Source organism: Gymnogyps californianus, chromosome 4, assembly GCF_018139145.2.
Source record: "Gymnogyps californianus isolate 813 chromosome 4, ASM1813914v2, whole genome shotgun sequence".
Taxonomy (NCBI): domain Eukaryota; kingdom Metazoa; phylum Chordata; class Aves; order Accipitriformes; family Cathartidae; genus Gymnogyps; species Gymnogyps californianus.
Genome location: NC_059474.1, coordinates 1 through 17,455, shown reverse-complemented (window position 1 = coordinate 17,455; position 17,455 = coordinate 1). Strand labels below are relative to the sequence as shown.

The 17,455-nt window shown below is 58.0% G+C and overlaps 1 protein-coding gene across 1 annotated transcript in view; it reads right to left on the bottom strand.

The window, feature by feature from the left end:
• Positions 1-15,386, bottom strand: part of LOC127015486 (dedicator of cytokinesis protein 2-like) — a gene marked incomplete at its 5' end in the record, with an annotated part of 57,484 nt that extends 42,098 nt beyond the window's left edge. The window contains 6 exons of the mRNA XM_050895460.1: positions 1,513-1,608; positions 4,036-4,107; positions 4,894-5,021; positions 6,924-7,030; positions 7,583-7,653; positions 15,275-15,386. Coding sequence (XP_050751417.1) covers positions 1,513-1,608; positions 4,036-4,107; positions 4,894-5,021; positions 6,924-7,030; positions 7,583-7,653; positions 15,275-15,386 — 586 coding nt within the window. The remainder of the gene's footprint in view (positions 1-1,512; positions 1,609-4,035; positions 4,108-4,893; positions 5,022-6,923; positions 7,031-7,582; positions 7,654-15,274) is intronic.
• Positions 15,387-17,455: the final 2,069 nt, after the last annotated feature.

The following is a 17,455-nucleotide window of genomic DNA, read 5'->3' as shown; positions in this document are numbered from 1 at the left end:
TCGCCTCTGTCTCAGCCTGGCAGAGCATGCCCAGCAGCTCTTTTTGCTCTTGCTTCCTCTGGCACTGAATCATGCAGCCTGGGAACACAGGCTAAAAGCAAGACGATACCAAATGCAACCCTGTATGCATCTCCTGCCTGAGTCACACGTGAATCATACTCCAACGCTGAGAGCCCGCTGTGCCCGCCCAGCACAGCCCCAGCGGCAGAGCTTTCGGCAGCAGATCAGGGGCGCGTCTGGCGAAGCCGCACTGCGTGGCGATGAGGCCACTTGTGCCCGGGCACGTGCCAGGGACTGCACCCACCATCGGCTCGGCCGGTAAAGCCACCCCAGGACGGCGGAGCTGCTGTCAGGAAATGTCACCACGGGGCTGCATGGCTGGGGCTGCGCCGGCCAAGCGGGCAGGCTGAGCCGGGAGCCAGAGCGGAGACCTCATGCCTCCCCTGTCCCTCAGGAGTACGAGAAGGGGTCACCGGGCAGGGAGCGGCAATACCAGTGCCTCAGCTCGTCGGCAGGAGCAATCCCAGCATGTGGGACACTCGCAGACCAGGGCAGCCTCATCTGCCAGAGAGCATGGGCAGGGCCAGTGAGGATAAATCTCCCGTCCTGCCCACCAGCTTTATTGCCTTGGTTTAGTTAGTTCTTATTAACGAGAACAAAGAACAGGATGACAAACCTGCAGGCTTATCCCAAGAAGGTCAAGCAAAGGCCCAAGCTGCCACTCCGGATGCCCACGCCTCCCTGGGCACAGCATGCAGGACGGCACAGTACGGTGCTTCCCCGCAGCACAGCGCTTGCCTGCTGCTGCACGGCCCCGCCGCTCGCTCTGGGCTCCCGGAACGCGGTCGGACCCAGCTCCTTGCCCACCCTCATGACCCAGAGCAGCTTGTCGGGCCCACTCCTCACTGCCTGGCTGAGCACACTGTATCTGCCGCCACGTCCACATCAGAGAGCCCGTGAACCCACGCTGGCCACAGCTGTTTCCCCCTCGTTCATGACTAGATCATTGCACCCAGTGCAGCTGCTCTGCGTGAAGCTTCAGCTGAGTAGTGTTCTGACATGCCTACCCCTCCCACGAGAGGTGGGTGTCCCAGCACATTCCTCCCACGTGTTCTTGGCATGTAAAATTGTGACGGTTCACCGGGTCCAGTCACTTATTTTCTGGAGAATACAGCCCAAACCCCTCATCTGCTTCCGAAATCGGCTTCCTGCATCACAAACACCCTGCCTGCTCCTCCCAACGCACACTCTGCTCCAGACCTGCTCCTGGCACGGCTCCCCCTTCCTTTTGGACTTACTCGTGCATCCTGCTGCGTTAAATACCTGCACATCCAGCCCCAGCCAGCTGGGTACCAGGCTGCAGTGCCAGCCGAGGAGCAGCGCTGGTCACCTGGTCCCAGAGCCCTAAATCAGCGATGCCTTTTGCATCTCCTGCATCGCCCAAAGGCAGCCATGGGAAGCGGTGCAGCCCCGATGCCCGGCGCAGCGCGAGGCGGCAGTGGTGGTACTCACCCGCAGGGTGTTCTCCCGGTCCAGGACGATCACCCTCTGATTGACAGTGTGCAGCAGCCGCTCCAGGATCAGCTGGATGTGCTTCTTCACCTTCACCTGCAAGGTAAGAGGTGTCACGGCCATGCCTGAGCGCCTGGCGCTGCCTGCCGTGGTGCCGGGAGGGAGGGCACAGGTGACAGCACCGTGACCGCAGCTGGCGGGAATCGCTCCCGTGGCACAGAGCTGGCAAGCGGTCCCCAGCCCCTGTGGGCTCCCGGCGCTGGCACACTGGGCTGGGGGCACACCACCTCCAGGGCCACGCACGGTTGGCACTGCTGCAGTTACTGTGGCTGACCAAAAAAAGCAGGCAAGGAGGTTGCAAAGTGTTTGCAGTTGTTCTTGGCAGAGGGCGTGGGAGCTGGGACTGAGGGCACAAGTTTCCTCAGCACCCCGTCATGCCCCGTGCAGCGGGGAGGAAGCAGCTCTGCTCCAGCCATGGGAGACCGCGGCCATCGGACAAGCCCCGACACCTCTGCGGCTCCAGCCGTGAGGGACCGTGGCTGTTGGACGAGCCCTGTGCCTGGGATCCTCAGCCCTGGGACCAGACAGCTCTGGTCCGTGGCGGTGGCCAGGCGGGATCAGGCTGCCAGGAGGGACAGGCTTGTGGCACCTTGGGAGATGGCAAAGCACGAGCTGACTCTAAAGATTCGTGATTTATATGAAATACTGAAATAAAAGTCTTGTCCGCTCCAGCACAGCAAGTATGGCTCGTTTAATCACTGCGTGGGGGGCAGGCAGCGTCAGGGCGACCAGCTGGAGCTGGAGCTGGAACAAGGCGATGCACTCCGGTGTAAATACGGGGCTCAGGGTCTCTGTACAGCTCGGCCTCGTACACCCCCTGGCAAAGCTGGCCGCCCAGCTGGGGATGGCTGGGCACTGCTGCGTCCGCACTAGGCAGACAAAGGTGGGTTTCAGCTCACACAGGGCAGAAACAAGAGCAGTATCCTCACCCATGAGCACCCTGACCATCCTCTCCTTAAAGGCTATTTTAGGTTTAAAAGTTAAGGCCAAAACGAGACATTTCGACCACAATTTCCAAGCTTTCCCTTCCACTGCCTGGGCGTCCCAGTGCCATGGGAATTAAAAAGCCGCGCTCACACAGCCACCTCGCCCACCCAGGACATGGTGGCACGCATCTAACTCAGCTTCCACAGCGCCGGTCGCTGTGCTGTAGGTGTGACATCTGGTCTTCCCAAGGGGTCCCAGAAAGGGACCCCAAAGCACAGGCCAGCCTAGAAAGGACAGAAACGGAGGAAGTAGCCTGCAGAGCCAGAGCACAGATCCCTGCGCTTTCCCGAAACGTTGCAGGGACGGCCACCACCGGCAGCTGCCACACGACTTCCACCGCTGTGGGTGGACTGGGGCTTGCGGGGACAGACGGTGACGGGCTCACTGGTGGCCCAGGGACATGGCCCAATGCTAGCTGCAGAAAGGCAGGGGATGGAGGGCAGCACCCAGGCAACACGGGGAAAGGGGGATGGCGACCAAAGTATGGACGCGCCTGGCCCCCCCAGGTGCATCAGCCCGGCACCACAGCAACGTGACCCAGCATCCCACACCGTGCAGGGTGCTGCGTTTCTGTGCCGTGGGAAATGGAGGAGGAGGAGGGTGACCCAGGGAGGGAGCTGGCAGCGCAGTCGTGCGAGGACTGTGCTTGCGCCTGTGACTTCCACGTGCTCAGCCCAAACACCCGCGATGCCAGGGCAGGAGCCTACAAGAAGAGTCGTGACCACAGGTCACGCCGCTGGGGCCATCGGCAGTCACCAGTTGTGCTCTGTCTTTTGTACGCTGCTTCCAGTGTTGCAAGCCCATGCTTTATCGTTCCTGCGCTCCAACAAAAGCAATCCCTCATCCCTGGATCCGCTCTGCCAGACGTTCTCCAGCAGTATGGCCACATCTGCATGACCTGAGCGGCCCCATGTGCTCCAGCGCTCAGGAGCAGCGAATCCAGCAGGGCCACCAGCATGCTGGTGGGGCCGTGACCCAGTGAGAGCCAGCTCTGGAGCACCGGCACACCTTGCAGACACCTTGCCTGCTGCACTGGGAATGCTGCCAGGCCACCTTGCAGCCCCGATGCCCCCCGAGAGCCGTGAGACCTCGCTCACTCCTTGCCCGAGCAAGGAGCCGGAACGGCGCGAGCCCACCCACCAGTGGACAACGATGCACCAAGGCCACGGGGGGCCAGGGCGAAGGTCTGGCCACAGACACCCCCCACCCCAGGGCGGGACACGGGGCACTGGGGGCTCACAGCAAGCCTAGAGCCATGCGGACCCCCAGCCTCCCAGTGCTGCAAGGCACTTCCCAGCCCTGACCCCATCACTGCAGCATCCCTGCCAGCAGCCCAGCTCTGCGCGTTGACTCCAGGTGCCCGTACAGGGTTTGCCACCCTACTGAGAATCAGATAAGCCCTTCCCGAATGCACAGGGGCGCCTGGCTCCTTCCCACCATCCCCTGAGTGCTGAAGCCCGCCGGAGAGGCACTCACCAGCTCCGCGTCCCCACGGTCCTTGTGCCGTCCCTCGCCTGCGCCGTGCTGCGCTCGCAGCTCCTCCGCTCTCTGCAACAAACAGCGTCTCAGGAAGTCGGGCTGACACCCAGCAAGGATGGCCCCGTCCCACCAGAGGCCATACTGGGACGAGTCATATTTGGGCGGTCAGACACCCGCAGCAGGACCGTGCCTAGCTGGACGCCCAGCCTGCGCAGCCCCGAGTTGCAGCTGGACTGGTGTATTACTGTGATTTCTTGCTTTGGCACTCCACACCAGCGGGCAGGCTCCTGCAGGCAGCGCGGGGGGAAGGAGGCATGTGGGGCTCCCCGCCACCTGGGCATGGTCAGCTCTCTGCTGCGGGGTTCTTGCTGGGACCCCGCCATGCCACAGGGCTCTGGCTCATGTTTAGGGCCATCACTACTAATTTTGGAGTGCGACGCTGCCCAGGGGCCAGCAGCCAAGGGCTGACCGGCTGCCTTCTCCCCTGCCCTCACCTTCCTCCTGGGACTGCAGAGCAGGGACAGTAAGAGGCACGACCGGCGATGCACGCCCTTGCCCTCGGGTCGGTGCTGTCCCTGAGCTTGCAGGCCTCTTCCCCACTTATGGGGACTGACGGGAACTCGCCAGAGACCAGCTGAGGTGGAAATCAAAAGATTTTTACCCCCATCTCAGGCAGGTTCCCACCGGGATGGTGGGCACCAACAGCCCCCTTTGACTTTGGGTGACCACAATCAGTCCCAACCATACCGTGGCCAGTAATTTGTGCTTAACCCTACTCAAAATGGGTTTAGCCAGGTCACTTCCAAGGTGATTACTGGAGAGGGAAAAGGAGGCAGCAGAGAAGACGGGATTTACCTTCTGGGCCTTGTACAGCACCTCCAGGATGTTGCTGAGCAGCTCAATGCAGGCATCTTCCTCCTCCCCCTTCTCGATCAGCTCCTGCAGGATGGGCACCGTCGTCTGCAGCAGCAGCTCCCGGCACTCTGTTGGGGTGGACAGGGAGGCACGGGGCTGGCGGGCGCCGGCACCACCACGGTGCCGGAGAGGACCAGGCAGGAAAGGGACCAACAGGATGGACGGGACCAGCACGACGCCTGGTCTGGGCTGCAACCCACACGCACGGAGCTGTCAACTTCCTCCTCGGATGGAGCAGGGTTTTTGGAAAAATATTAAATCCTGGTGGGAAGGCTCCAAGACAGAGAATCCACTGCACCCTGTTACGCAGCTACTTGCCCTGTCTGCTAAAATAAAGTAAAACAAAATAGAAGAGCCTCATCTGAACCTCTCTTGCTTCAGCTTCCGCCAATGGACTTCGTTCTGCTTCTCTGCTCTGTTAAAAGCGCTTCAGATTTAACAGATGGAGACTTCTTAAACTGGACACCATCTAGATAAACTAGTGTCTCTGGTGCTGAATATATGAAAAACCTGCTGCTCCTCCTATTGTGTACTACTCTGCTCCTCTGGCCAGGGCTGGTATTTGTGACACCACGCTGCGCTGACGGCTCCACATTGCTGGTTATCGCTACAATGGCACCACTAAAGCGGGGCTGAGGGAAAGGAACATGAGGGGAAACATTTCTGCATTGTTTTCGTGCTGGCATGACCATCTGCTTGTTGTGGGGTATGGAGGAGCGGTGTCGTGCTGGCTCCCACAGGGAGGGACCTAGGGCAGGATGCAGGGAGGGATGCAGGGAAGGATGCGGGCAGCACTCACGGGATCATGGCGGCTCAGAGCAGAGCTGGAGCGCGCAGCAGGAGGTGACCTTGACGGCCGAGTTAGATGTGTTCTCGTTGCCCTCTCGCAAAGTCTCCACGGGCAGAGACACAAAATGGTTCCTGCTGCTCCACTGCTCCCCTGAGCCTCCCTCCTGTGGCTGAAACCCAGGGCCCCCGGCCCAGCCCCGCAAGGCAGCCTGCTCCCCTTCTCTTTGACGATGCCGTGTCGATACTTGGAAGCTCATTACTTCTCCCCTGTGCCCTTTCCTGCCCTGAGCCCTCAGTCGTTTCATCCTCGCCCTGTCTTCTAAGCTCTGCTTCTCTCACTGCTTTCTTCCAGACTCTGTCCAGTTTAGACACCAGTTTCTTGTGCCACCCAAAACCGCACGTGGAAGTAAGCCCAGCCGAGGCCTCGGTGACACCAAGCAGGGTGCAGGGCACTCGCGTGTCTGAGGGACGCTCCCCCTGTGAGGGCTGCATCGCCGAGCCCCTCTGCTCCCCTGGCCCCAAACCCCTCCTGCAGTACTGCTGCCACCCTGTGCTCCATCCTCTGCTTGCTCAGTGATCACGTTCACATGATTGTTTTTAATTTCAATACAATCTATATCTCTCAAAACCTTTTCTCCAACTTGTTGAGAGTATTTTAAATCTGAGTCTGTCCTCCAGCATGCCTCCAGTCACTGCTGCCTTGCAGGGCAAAATTTACCAAGTCTACGCTTTTTTCCATCACCTAGATTACTCCTAAGAATACCAAACAGCATCAGAGTCACGGCAGGCCTGGGGAATCCTACTCAGTACGCCCTTCCAGTCTGACAGCAAGCCCCCGACACCCCCTCCCCAAACACAACTGCTAAACCATCGTCACACTGACTGCATATTGCTTCAGTGAAACCGTATTTCCTTCTGCAGCCTGGCAGCGTTTCAGACAGCACGAGGGGTTCGCTCCAACAGCACCAGCTGCACCCCAGCAAGGGGCTGGGCAAGGCACGGTTCCAGCACAAGCTCCAGGGAATTGCCTCCCTCTGCACAGCCACCCTGGGCACAGGCGCTGTCTCAGGGGCAGAGGAAGGGTCCCCGCGGCAGGGACTCGTCCCCATCCTATGCCATGGCCTCCCAGGAGAGCTCAGTGTGGGCAGCGCTGCCAGGACCCCCCCGGTGCCCCTTCTCACCGTAGGACTGGAAGATCTTGCTGTTGACGATGTCGGTCAGGGACTGCAGCTTCTGCTTCAGCAGGCGCTGGGGTGGCAGGTTCCCAATGAAGTCCCGCAGCAAGGCCCTGCGGTCCAGGCGAGAGGATTTATGGAGTGTTAAATAAGGGTCGGGTACCGACTGCCCCCCTGTTTCGGTCAGGACGGGGCTGCTGGGCGGGGGCAGCCACTCGATGGGGGCAGAGCTGTGCGGGGAGGTGCAGGGCAGGATGGTCCCACCGCACAAAGCCGCAAGGCAGCCCGTGCCCACCGCAGACAGTCGCGCGGAGACACCCGGCGTAAATACCCTGCCTGAATTCCCGCAATGGACCCGGCTGGGACGGAGGGTTTCCAGGCTCGGCCTCTGCCTGAAGCACAGGCTTACTGCTAAAATTGAGCAAAACCCTCCCCTGGTTTTGCACTAGGAAGGGAATAAGGAGGCAATTCCCAGGCGTCAGGAAACCCAGACCCCTCCGCCTGCCCTCGCCCTTGGCTCGACGGTGTCAGCCTGCATCCCTGCTGGCAGCTCGGGGACAGGGGAGGGTCGCCATGGGACTGGAGTGGGGGCAGAGGTGGCTACGGCAGGCACTGAGCATGCCGCAGAGCAGGGCTGGGGATGACGGGGGCGATGGGGACCCTACCCCAGCACAGAGAAGTCAAAGATCCCAAACACGTCCTCGAGGATGGAAGGCAGGTACTTCAGGGCTGCTCCCTGCAAAGAGACAAGAGAGCTGCCTGCACCGGCCCTGCTTCACCATGCACCCGTGGGGCAGGACAGACGGACGGAAGCCGTGCGGGCAAGGAGGTGACCCCCGCCCCTGTGCCTCCCCCTGGGTTGTGGGTGCTGAGCCAGCACGGTCCTCGTTCAGCCCCCGCTCTCGTTAAAGCAGCACCGCGCTCAGCCTGGCCCGCAGCCGCAGCCCATCGCCTCGCCGTCCCTGGGGAAGAGGCATCCAGCCGGGAGCAGCTTCCTCTTGCCAAGCCACCAGCGTCCAGCAAAGCGCCCAGAGCCGCTACGGTCACACACCTCCACCATTGTCAGTAAGAATAACCGTCTCCAGCTTTTTCTTTGAGACCACATGAACTCCTACAACATGACTATCAGGTATGCAGGCCCTGGCTTGCATTGCTTGTAAAACCCTCCGGCACCGCTCACGGCCACCGGCAGTCACTGCTGCCACAGCCGAGGCTGCTGGAGGAGTGGGGCTGCCCTGCACCCAGCCCAGCTCCGCGCCCTCACTGGAAGGCTGCAAGGGTGGGGGACACATGGCTATTTGTTTTTTGGAACAGCAAACACACTGACCACAAATTGTTCTGCATTAAAATCTACTTCGTTATGTTTATGATGTGACTAAGTAGGATAAATGACTTGCCGAGTTCTGCTTATCTCTAGTTTTGCCAGGATAGCTGGTCCTTCGTGCTTCCCCAGGGTTCAAACTGTGCTGAAAGCGGCGCCGGGGACCCTCCAGCCTCCAGGTGCAGCCGGGTGCCAGAGGTGGTCTCCACACACCTCTGCACTTCAACATCAGTTTCAGGAGGTTCGATGCCTGCAGATCCACACGGGGCCGACCGCTACGCTATTCAGCTCCAGGAATTTTTACCCAGCGGTTTCGGCATCGAGTTGTCATCTCCCTCTGAGTTGCAGCAGGAGTTTGAGAGACTGGTGCCTATTGCAAATTCACCTAGTTTTAAAAAATGCCTGGACAAGTTCACCTCGGACACATCCCTTGGAGCACAGCGAATACGGAGATTACGGGCACAGGCTGGGCGAGTCCCGGAGGGGTTTGCCCTGGGAGCACCCTGCAGCGGGATGGAAACCTCTGCTCGGCTCTGACCCCTTGCTGGGCGGCCACTGCCCACGTCAGGGCAGTAACAGGCAGGGCGGACCCTCAGCCCGAGCCGGCACGGCTCCGTGAAGATCTCCAGATCTGATTAAAAACTCCACCCCAGAGGTGCTGCCGGCCCGGAGCCAGCTCCAGCGGCGGCGGTCGCCCGTCCTGCCGCCTGGCACCACGCTCCCGGTGAGCTCGGTGAGCTCCAGTGCCTTTTGCTGGACTGGGCTCTGCCTTTGCCTGCGGCACTAAGCGATGCTCCAGCAACATCTTCTCCCTCTGGGTTTGTAAAGACTGTGATGATGTTCTCCGCTACCCTCTTCCAACTGACTGAAATAGTGTTAATTTCCATCAAACACACCAGACCCCAAGTCATTTCTGCAGCTCTTGCAAACCCTTTTTCCATGCTTAGATACCCGTTGCAAATGAGGGCAGCAAGGCCAGGCACATCATCCACCAGCAGCCTCGTTCACATCGTGTGCCCCTCCAGATGTTTCCATTTAACGCCTCTTTGCGCATAAATCCAGGGGATGACTTATTTCTTTGCAATGACACCACGCTCAGAGTTGCCTTCGGCCGCTCGCTGCTGGCAGCTCCCAGCTCTGCTCCCAGCTGCTGCTCCGCAGCCCCGTCCCCTGCCCCGGCACCTCTCTGCCCGCAGAGCCCCGGCACGGAGCAGAGGCTTCCCCGTTATCCAGCACCGCTGCTGCTGCCCGTGCCCCCTGCACCGGCCACGGCCATGTCTGGTGAATCGGCAAACACGCAGAGATGTCTGAGCCGAGAGCCGATTCCCCTGGGACCCCAAAAAAATGCCCATCCCAGCATGACAGTTCTCCATTTGTAATGATTTTTTTTTTAGAACTGAGAAGATATATATTAAGGAGATTAAAAGTAGTTATTTTAATAAACTTACACAATGCTAATTTTAAATCAGAATGCTGTATCAAGTCAAACAGTTGTTAGTCTCGCCTATTATGTCAGTTATCTTAGTCAGTCACATTTGTAACTTCAAAAAAGTAACAGCTAAATTTGATTTTTTTTTATTAAACTCCATGCTTAGTAAAGCTGGACTGATTAACGTTAATTATAATGCCACCCTTTAACGCTGAATTGATTGCATCCTCTCCATGACTGAGCCGGGATCAATGGTCAGCCTCTTTGGTCTACAGTTAGCAAGGTCATCTGATTCATTTTTTGAAAAATGAGCTAATATAGAATTTTTCCCATTCCTCAAGGATTTTTCCAGTGTTACAAGACTTCTTAAATATCGGCATCTATGTCTCAGAAAGGATTTCTTCCAGCAACTGGTTCTGGCTTTTATTGTAACTGCCGAGGTAACTGCCTGGCCTTGCAGAACTGAAAATGTCTTTCACCACTGAAGATGAGCTCCCTCTTACTAATTTTTCGTGGCAAGAGTGTGTCAGCCTGGCCACAACGTGCAAATTGTGTCCAATTTCTCCCCAGCTGCAGAACAGCAATGTTTGTTCAAACCAGCTGCCCTGTCCGTGCCGTCACTGGTGATGCTCTGGCAGCACCGGTGGAGCTGGAGGATGGACTGCTGGTGCCCACCCGCCAGGTACGGTGGTTGCGGGCAGGGAGGTGGCCGTCAGGGAGCCCAGCTCGGAGCGGGGATGGGCGCAGAGCCCCGCTGTCGCCGGCTTGGGGTGGGAGCTGCCTCTGGTGCGTGTGGCAGCGACCGTCACCTTTGCGCAACGCTGGTGGCAGGGTGTCCTGCAGAAACCCACCCACGTGCCAGCGGCCACAGGGGAAGAGTCAGAGCAACCTCAGCAAAGCTCCAACCACGGACACTCGTGAGCACCCCCTCAGGAAAATGCAGCCTGACCCAGGCTGTGAAATGCAAATGCAAACCCAAATACTCCAAGGGGTCGCAGCGGGCTGGGGCCGTCTCCTCTGCTCCACCCTGCTGAGCCGCAGGTAAGCCTGGACCTAAACCAAGGAAAGCCGGAGGGGAGCGCGTTGTCCTTCTCAAGACATGAACAAGGGGAAACGTGCACCCACCACAAGTAGTGACCTGCCGTTGCTGCATGCCTGTGCGGGCTGTCTCCAGGTGCGGGACCCAGTTTGGATCCCCTGAAGCTTCCAGCTGTGCTGGCAGCAGCGTGATGCTCTGCTCCGCCTTGCTCAGCGCCTCGGCAGCTGGCATGAGCCCTAAGTGTTTGCTTAAGTCTGTACCCCAATCCCACCTCAAAACTCAACTTCTCTGGGCGCAGAGACAACCAGGGCTCCAGGAGGGAAGCAGTGGGATGAGTGAGGCTCTTCTCAAGGGCCCTCTTGCTATGGCAGGCAGCAGCTGCAGCAGAAGCCCCATCTCCTGGCTGGAGATGTGCAAGGCAGCTGCACGCAGGGAGCAGGTAGCCTTCCATCTCCTTCACATCAGCGGCACCCTCCAGGTCACAGTGTTTACTGGGGATGCTGGAGGTGTTTGGCTGAAGAGCTGCTCCTGCTCTCTGGCTAGGACCATGCTGTGGGCTCATCCCTGGCCCCCAGCCTGTCTGACACCAGTAAGCAGAGCCAAAAGAGACTCAGCCTCCTCTCCATGACTCTGAGTAGTCAAAATAGTACAAAACCTCCCAGCCTGAAGTAGTCCAACGGAAGACGGGCTCTCTCCACAAGAGAGGTGGCCTTTGCAGGAGTGTTGCAGCTAACGAGCTATTATCAGCTCTGCCTTGGGCTGATCAGATAATTGCAGCTTTAACGAAAAGAGTAGGCAGAACAGGATGAAGCTGCAAAGCTTACGTCAGCCGCTAACGGATCTTTCGGGTATCACATTCAGCTGGTTGTCGCAGCTAGAGATGCGGGGGGTCTGCAAGCTCTGTAAAGCAGCTACAAAGTCCACTTAGAGAGCAAGAAAAAAAGTTCCCTCCTTGGAGTACCTGCTCAAGATGTTCAGGAGACACCATCACGGCTGGATGTAGCAAGACCCAGTGGCTAGGGTCCAGCAGGAACCAGTGGAGGACGCAGCACAAGAACTGTGGCGGGGGTGACCACGGTCAGGACAGCAGGGGAGCCACGGGACCCTCCGGATGGGGGAGCAATGGCGGGGCAGGGCAGAGGCACCAGGAGCCAGGCAGCACGAGGCCGGAACTTGGTCTGAGGCTTGGAGGGGAAGAGGATGGGACCTTGCTGGCTCACAAGCCCACAGTGGTGCTTCCCAAGGTCAGGGCCTCTTGAGTCAGAAATGTCTTTATATTTAAATAATCCTGGGTGGATTTTTCTTCCACAGATCAGTACAGCTGTTTGCAAATGTGCGCGAACTTTCAGCATCCACAGCCTGCCCCAAGGAGCAGATACAGACCATCACAAGGGACTCGACAGCTTCATCGCACAGTAAGATGAACAAGCACTGCCTTTGCCCGCTTCACGAGATGCTCCCACCTTCCTGAGTCAGGAGGGACCTTGAGCAACCATTTCCATCTCCTACCCCACTCCTCAGATCAGAGGCGAATCTGCAGCTCCCTGTCCCAGCTCCCTGCTGGTCTCTTCCAGGATGAAGAGGTCTGGTCTGGCCAGGCAGGTGATCCCACCTGAAAGCTGCCCCGTACACCTGGTCACCCTTCGCTGGGGCTTTTCCAGCTCGACTGCACGCTCTGAAGCATGGGCACCAGACACAGATGCACCACAGGGACTTACGCTGCGGCAAAGGACATTTGCTGTTTTCTTCTCAAGTCCCTTCCTGATAATTCCCAACTTTGAGTGAGCGTTCCCTGATCAGGTGCCAGGCACGGAGCTGACATTGCCAGAGCACTATCCGTTATAGTCCCGGGTCTCGTCCGCCAGTGCATCGGTCAGCTCAGAGCCCATCACCGTGCATTTAAAGTTAGGGGATTTCTCACTTTTAAGACCATTTTCTGATTTTCACTTCCACACTGAATAATTTCACCTAGGCACTCTCTCCCCCAGAGAAACACTTGGTCGGTGACGTGGGAGAAACCCCGTCACCATAATGCCTGCGGAGCAGCAGAGCTGGCGGTGAGCACCGAGGAGGACAAGGGACAGCGAGGAAGAGACCCGGCTGCCACCACGCTCAGGGCGAGTCGACACTGTGCACTGCGATGCGGCTGAGCGCGAAGCCACACTCAGAAATACCAAACACAAGCTGCATCGGCAAAATTGACAACTTTAAAGCTGGGAGGCAATGACCAAAAATGACCTGGGGGAGGTCAATGAGAAACAACCCCGATGCCGCCCTGCTCTGACGGAACAAGCTCCCCTTTCTGCCACCCTCCAAGGAGCCACCAGCAAGCCAGCGACCTGGAGACAAGATCTCCGAGTCCAGGTATTCACACCCAAAAGAGACGGGAGCAGAGGGAAAGTCTCTCTGAAGGACTGTGTCCTGCTACTGCGCAACACCGAAGCCCACTACAGACCGTGGCCCCAGCACCTAGACCTGCTCGAGACTCCAGCAATCCCCAAGGAAGAGCCTGGGGGGCTTCCAAGGGGGACATTTCCCCTAAAGAGGACAGCACAGATCTGCTGGAGAGCTTCAGTCTCTCTTGCTCTCTCTAACAAAGTAACAGCAACCAGAAAAGCTATTTTCACAGGGAAAGCTCCTGCTCACAGTTGGGATCCCATGGCAGAATTCGGCCGTTTCCAGGAGAAAGCGCGGTCAGACTCAGCAAACCTGGCAGCAGCAGCAGCAGCAGCAGCGGGCAAATTTCCGAGCCCCGTTCCCAGCTTCCTACAGGCTGCTCTGGGTGGAGGGCAGCTCCTGCTGAATCCTCACCCCAAACTAAGGGATCCCGCCCCAAAGCCACAGCAGTGTGACACTACGTGAGGAAATACCGTTTTCCAGTCTGCTTTTTAACGATGTTCGGCGGTTGCGCACACCCACAGTGCCTCGAGCGCACCGGAGGAACCACAACAGTGCTGCAGCTGGAAAAACTGTCCTGCTGAGACGGGCAGTCGCTGCCGGCCGTGCGACGGACTCGCTTGGGCTCCCCCAGCACTGAGACACCAGCCCCGCTGAGGTAACTGCAGCCTCGTCTTCTCCAGTTAACGCTGTCTGCTGTAAGGCTGCAGCCTCAGGGCGCTCGGGGTGAAGCACACACGTGTCTCCCCACACCTTGGCTGGACACCCAGCAGGGCTGGATCCCAGACGTGGGCTTCGTCCGCTCCTGACGGTCCTCTGCCTCCTCCCCAACACTTTGGACAGGCGCTGGCGGACCCGGCTGCACCGTCTGTGCCTTGTGGCAGATCTGGCTGCACCGTCTGTGCCTCGTGGCAGACCCTGCCACACCATGTGTGCCTCATGGCTATTATTTGCTATCACCACTGCTATTCCTGATCTTAGCCACGGCAGCTGCAGGGATGCCTCTCCTGGTCATGTGCGGGCAGACCTTTCCCCTCTGCCCTGGACAGTGGCCTCTCTACTCTGGATGCGTTTGCAAGAATTATTTTCTGCAGACCTGAACAAGGCGCTGAGCGATGCAGGAATCGCACAGGTGGATGTGCAGCAGTCGGTAACACTGCAGCGCGTCGGGTTACCATAGCAGAGTCTCTAGAGCAACGGTGTTGAGACGGAGATCAGAATAACAATCAGTGGTTAGATGGGAGAGGGGATAAGGAGGGACAGCTCGCCTCCTCTCCATGAGGATAGCTGTCGTGTTGGTCTTCAAACTACTTTTTTTTAAATTAGACTAGTTTATAAGGGATTATCTAAGAATGCCATGAAATAATGAAACGCAGGAGCAGGAGCTGCCAGCTGTCCCGGGGCCACCGTGCGTCCCAGCCTGCAGGCGAGGTCCCCACCCGCACCCTGCGGTGCCTCTCTCCAGCTGGGAGACCGTGGGTGCAGAGTACGGCCCCGTCCTCACCCCTGGCATGGCACCAAAGCGAGACCAACTCAGCCCCGGCACCGGCTCCCGCCTCCTCTCGCCAATTGACTTCGCAGAGAGCACATGGCTCTGTCACGTTCTCTGTTCAGCTCTGACCCCCCGGCACCGTCACACCGGCGGCTGGAGGGCCTCGACACCAGCTGCCGGTAAAGGATGCAGCCATGCCCACAGGGACCCGCAGTGCAAAGGGCACTGTTTCGGCTCCTCTCTGCCCCCGCCCCGTGCCAGCCTGGTCCCGGGGTGCAGGGCGGGGCCAGGCCAGCTCCAGGACAGGGACGAGCCCCAGGAATCCTCCCAAGACCCTCTTCTGCAGGCATCGGCACACACATGGACGGGAGAGCGTTCGCCCAGCAGCACCGAGCTGCTGATCCAAACCTGCGCCGCAGCCCGGGCGCCAGCGCAACGCAGGGTTTTGTGGTCTGGGGCCTCGGGGGCTTTGCACCGGGGGCACAAGTGGGGGTCCCTGGGGAGAGCGAGGCACCGCACAGGGTGGCAGCTCCCTTCGACACCCCGTGCATGGGGAGGTCTGCACGCAGGATGGCCAGTGTCACCCCTGCACGGGCACAGCATCCATGGGCTGGGGCACCATCCATCCCACCATGCGCCAGAGCTGAGCCCCAACACAGCACCGGCCCCCCCGCCGTACCTGGGAGAGCAGCGTGGGACCCTCCAGCGGGGACTTCATCAGCTGGTTCAGGGAGAGGAAGAACCGCTGCAGCGAGCGCTGGAACTCGGCCGTCTCCTTCCCCTCGTAGAGCCTGCAACAGCCAGAGTCACCGCACCGCCGCCGCACCGCGCGCCTTCCCCCGGCACCGGCCGCACAGGCCACCTCTGCTCGGGCGTCACTGGTGATCCCAATTAATTACGCACCTCGGTGACTGTTTTCCATAGCTGGGTCTAGTAGCGAGCCCCAGCACGGCCACTGCCCGGGCCCGGGGCCAGCCAGAATCAATGCTTCAGATGTGCAGAATTACCCACGTTAAAGACTGCTATCTGCCATCTTATTTATGTCCACCACTTATACATACTCACATATATACTCCTTTTTTTTTTTTAAATAGACTCTTCTACGTGGTTTTATACACCGAAGTCCTCTCAAAGGAGGTTAGTCTCTTCCCACCTGAGCAGGAAACCTCCTGCGCCCTCCAGCCTGAACACGACCTGCGTGACCAGTTGCAGAGCAAACCAAACACGTGGGGAATTTTAGCCATGAGACGTGCAAAACTGCGAGAAAGTTTCAAAGCTGCTAATCAAATGCATGATCGTGAGAATAAAGTCACCGTAATAACTCATTGTGAAAAACAGGTCGTACTTGAGCTAATTCACCCCATCCATTGACACAGCGAATGAAGCAGTGAGCCCTGCTGGGGAATGATTTGCAGGTACAAAAGGGGGAAACGAGGGATAAAACACTGATCTCCCCGTGGCCGTGGAGACAGACATGTCTTCCAGCCCAACCTGCCTCCCGCACGCTGACCGCCACCGCGGCAAGCAAAATGCGTTTGGTTTTTAATTGTGTTTTGGTTTCTAATTGCGCGTACAGCAGCAGAATGAACACGATCCGTCATTTTTTTTTGCTTACCAGCTACTTTTATTGAGTCCAGTTTTTGTAAAAACTTTGCTGCTTTGTTTTATAAAACTACAGTTGGATAGTTCTCCGTTCAAATTCATCTTTCCTATCTGGTAAACAAACCTGAGGGAACATACGAAACATCGTAGGTTTGGCAGCGGGAACAAGCCTGTTGATCTGCCTGAGGCACCTCAGATGTGCTCAGACAAATGCATCAGCCGAGCAGCGGCTGGTTTTACAGCCCTTGACCAACTTCCAAGTCAAACCACAGCTTAGACTAACTCAAGAAAGGTCCCTCCCTCTCATCCCGCATAACAGTGGGAGCCCCCAGCAGCCCCCCCGTCCCCGCAGCCCCATCCCGCAGCCCTGGAGCCTGGCCCAGCTGCTCTGCCTGGCCCCAAACCCCGCCAGAGGCCGGGAAATTTAAAGAAGCCTGTCTGTGTTAAAATAAGCAAAAGGAAATGAAGGTCCACATACAGCTTTCACTCTCACAGCAGCGATACCATGCAACGATCATCATTTATTAGAGATTTGCTAGATTTTTCACAGTCCCTCTTTTTAATGCATCTACCCACAACCGACTGGCATGGATTTTCAAGCTCACCTCCACTGTAAACTCCTGCCTACAAAATTCTGTATTTTTATCTTAAAGAGGGCATGCACGAATACGATACGCTATTTTAACAATCGTAAGACATATTGTTAACACTGATTGCTGAACTTTTAACTGTGTAATGACTCAAACCAGAGCAGTATACAGCAGTCAGGGCATGCAGCTCGATTAAGCCAAGATAACGGCTGATTTGCATTGCTGCAGCAGACGTGGGTCAGCGTGGTCTTTAATTTAGCACCGACCTATTCGTTTGGAGATTTAATCAGGAAAACTGGCAGGCGGAGCCCGGTCCTTGAGCCTGATGCCTCCTGGGACACTGGGCACGCTCCCGCCTCGGTTCCTGCAGCTTTGGGCTCCGGCACGCAACCGAGCTCGAGGAGCGGCACAAAAATCCTCTGAGCGCCGTCAGCGAAGTGGCAGGAAAAATTATCCAGCCACCAGCTCACTAAGTAAATCCGTATGGACTGTGATAAAAACGTGTTGAACGTGATTTACTTGGGAAGGGTCAGCGTGGTTCTCGGGAAGGGACGCCCTGCCTGCAAACCCCCTGCAGCTCCGACCGTGGTGGGAGCCCAGCAGCTGCCACAGCCTTTGGGGACCCCAGGGACACCAGCAAAGCCCCCGCAGGGCTGTGGCGGAGCCCG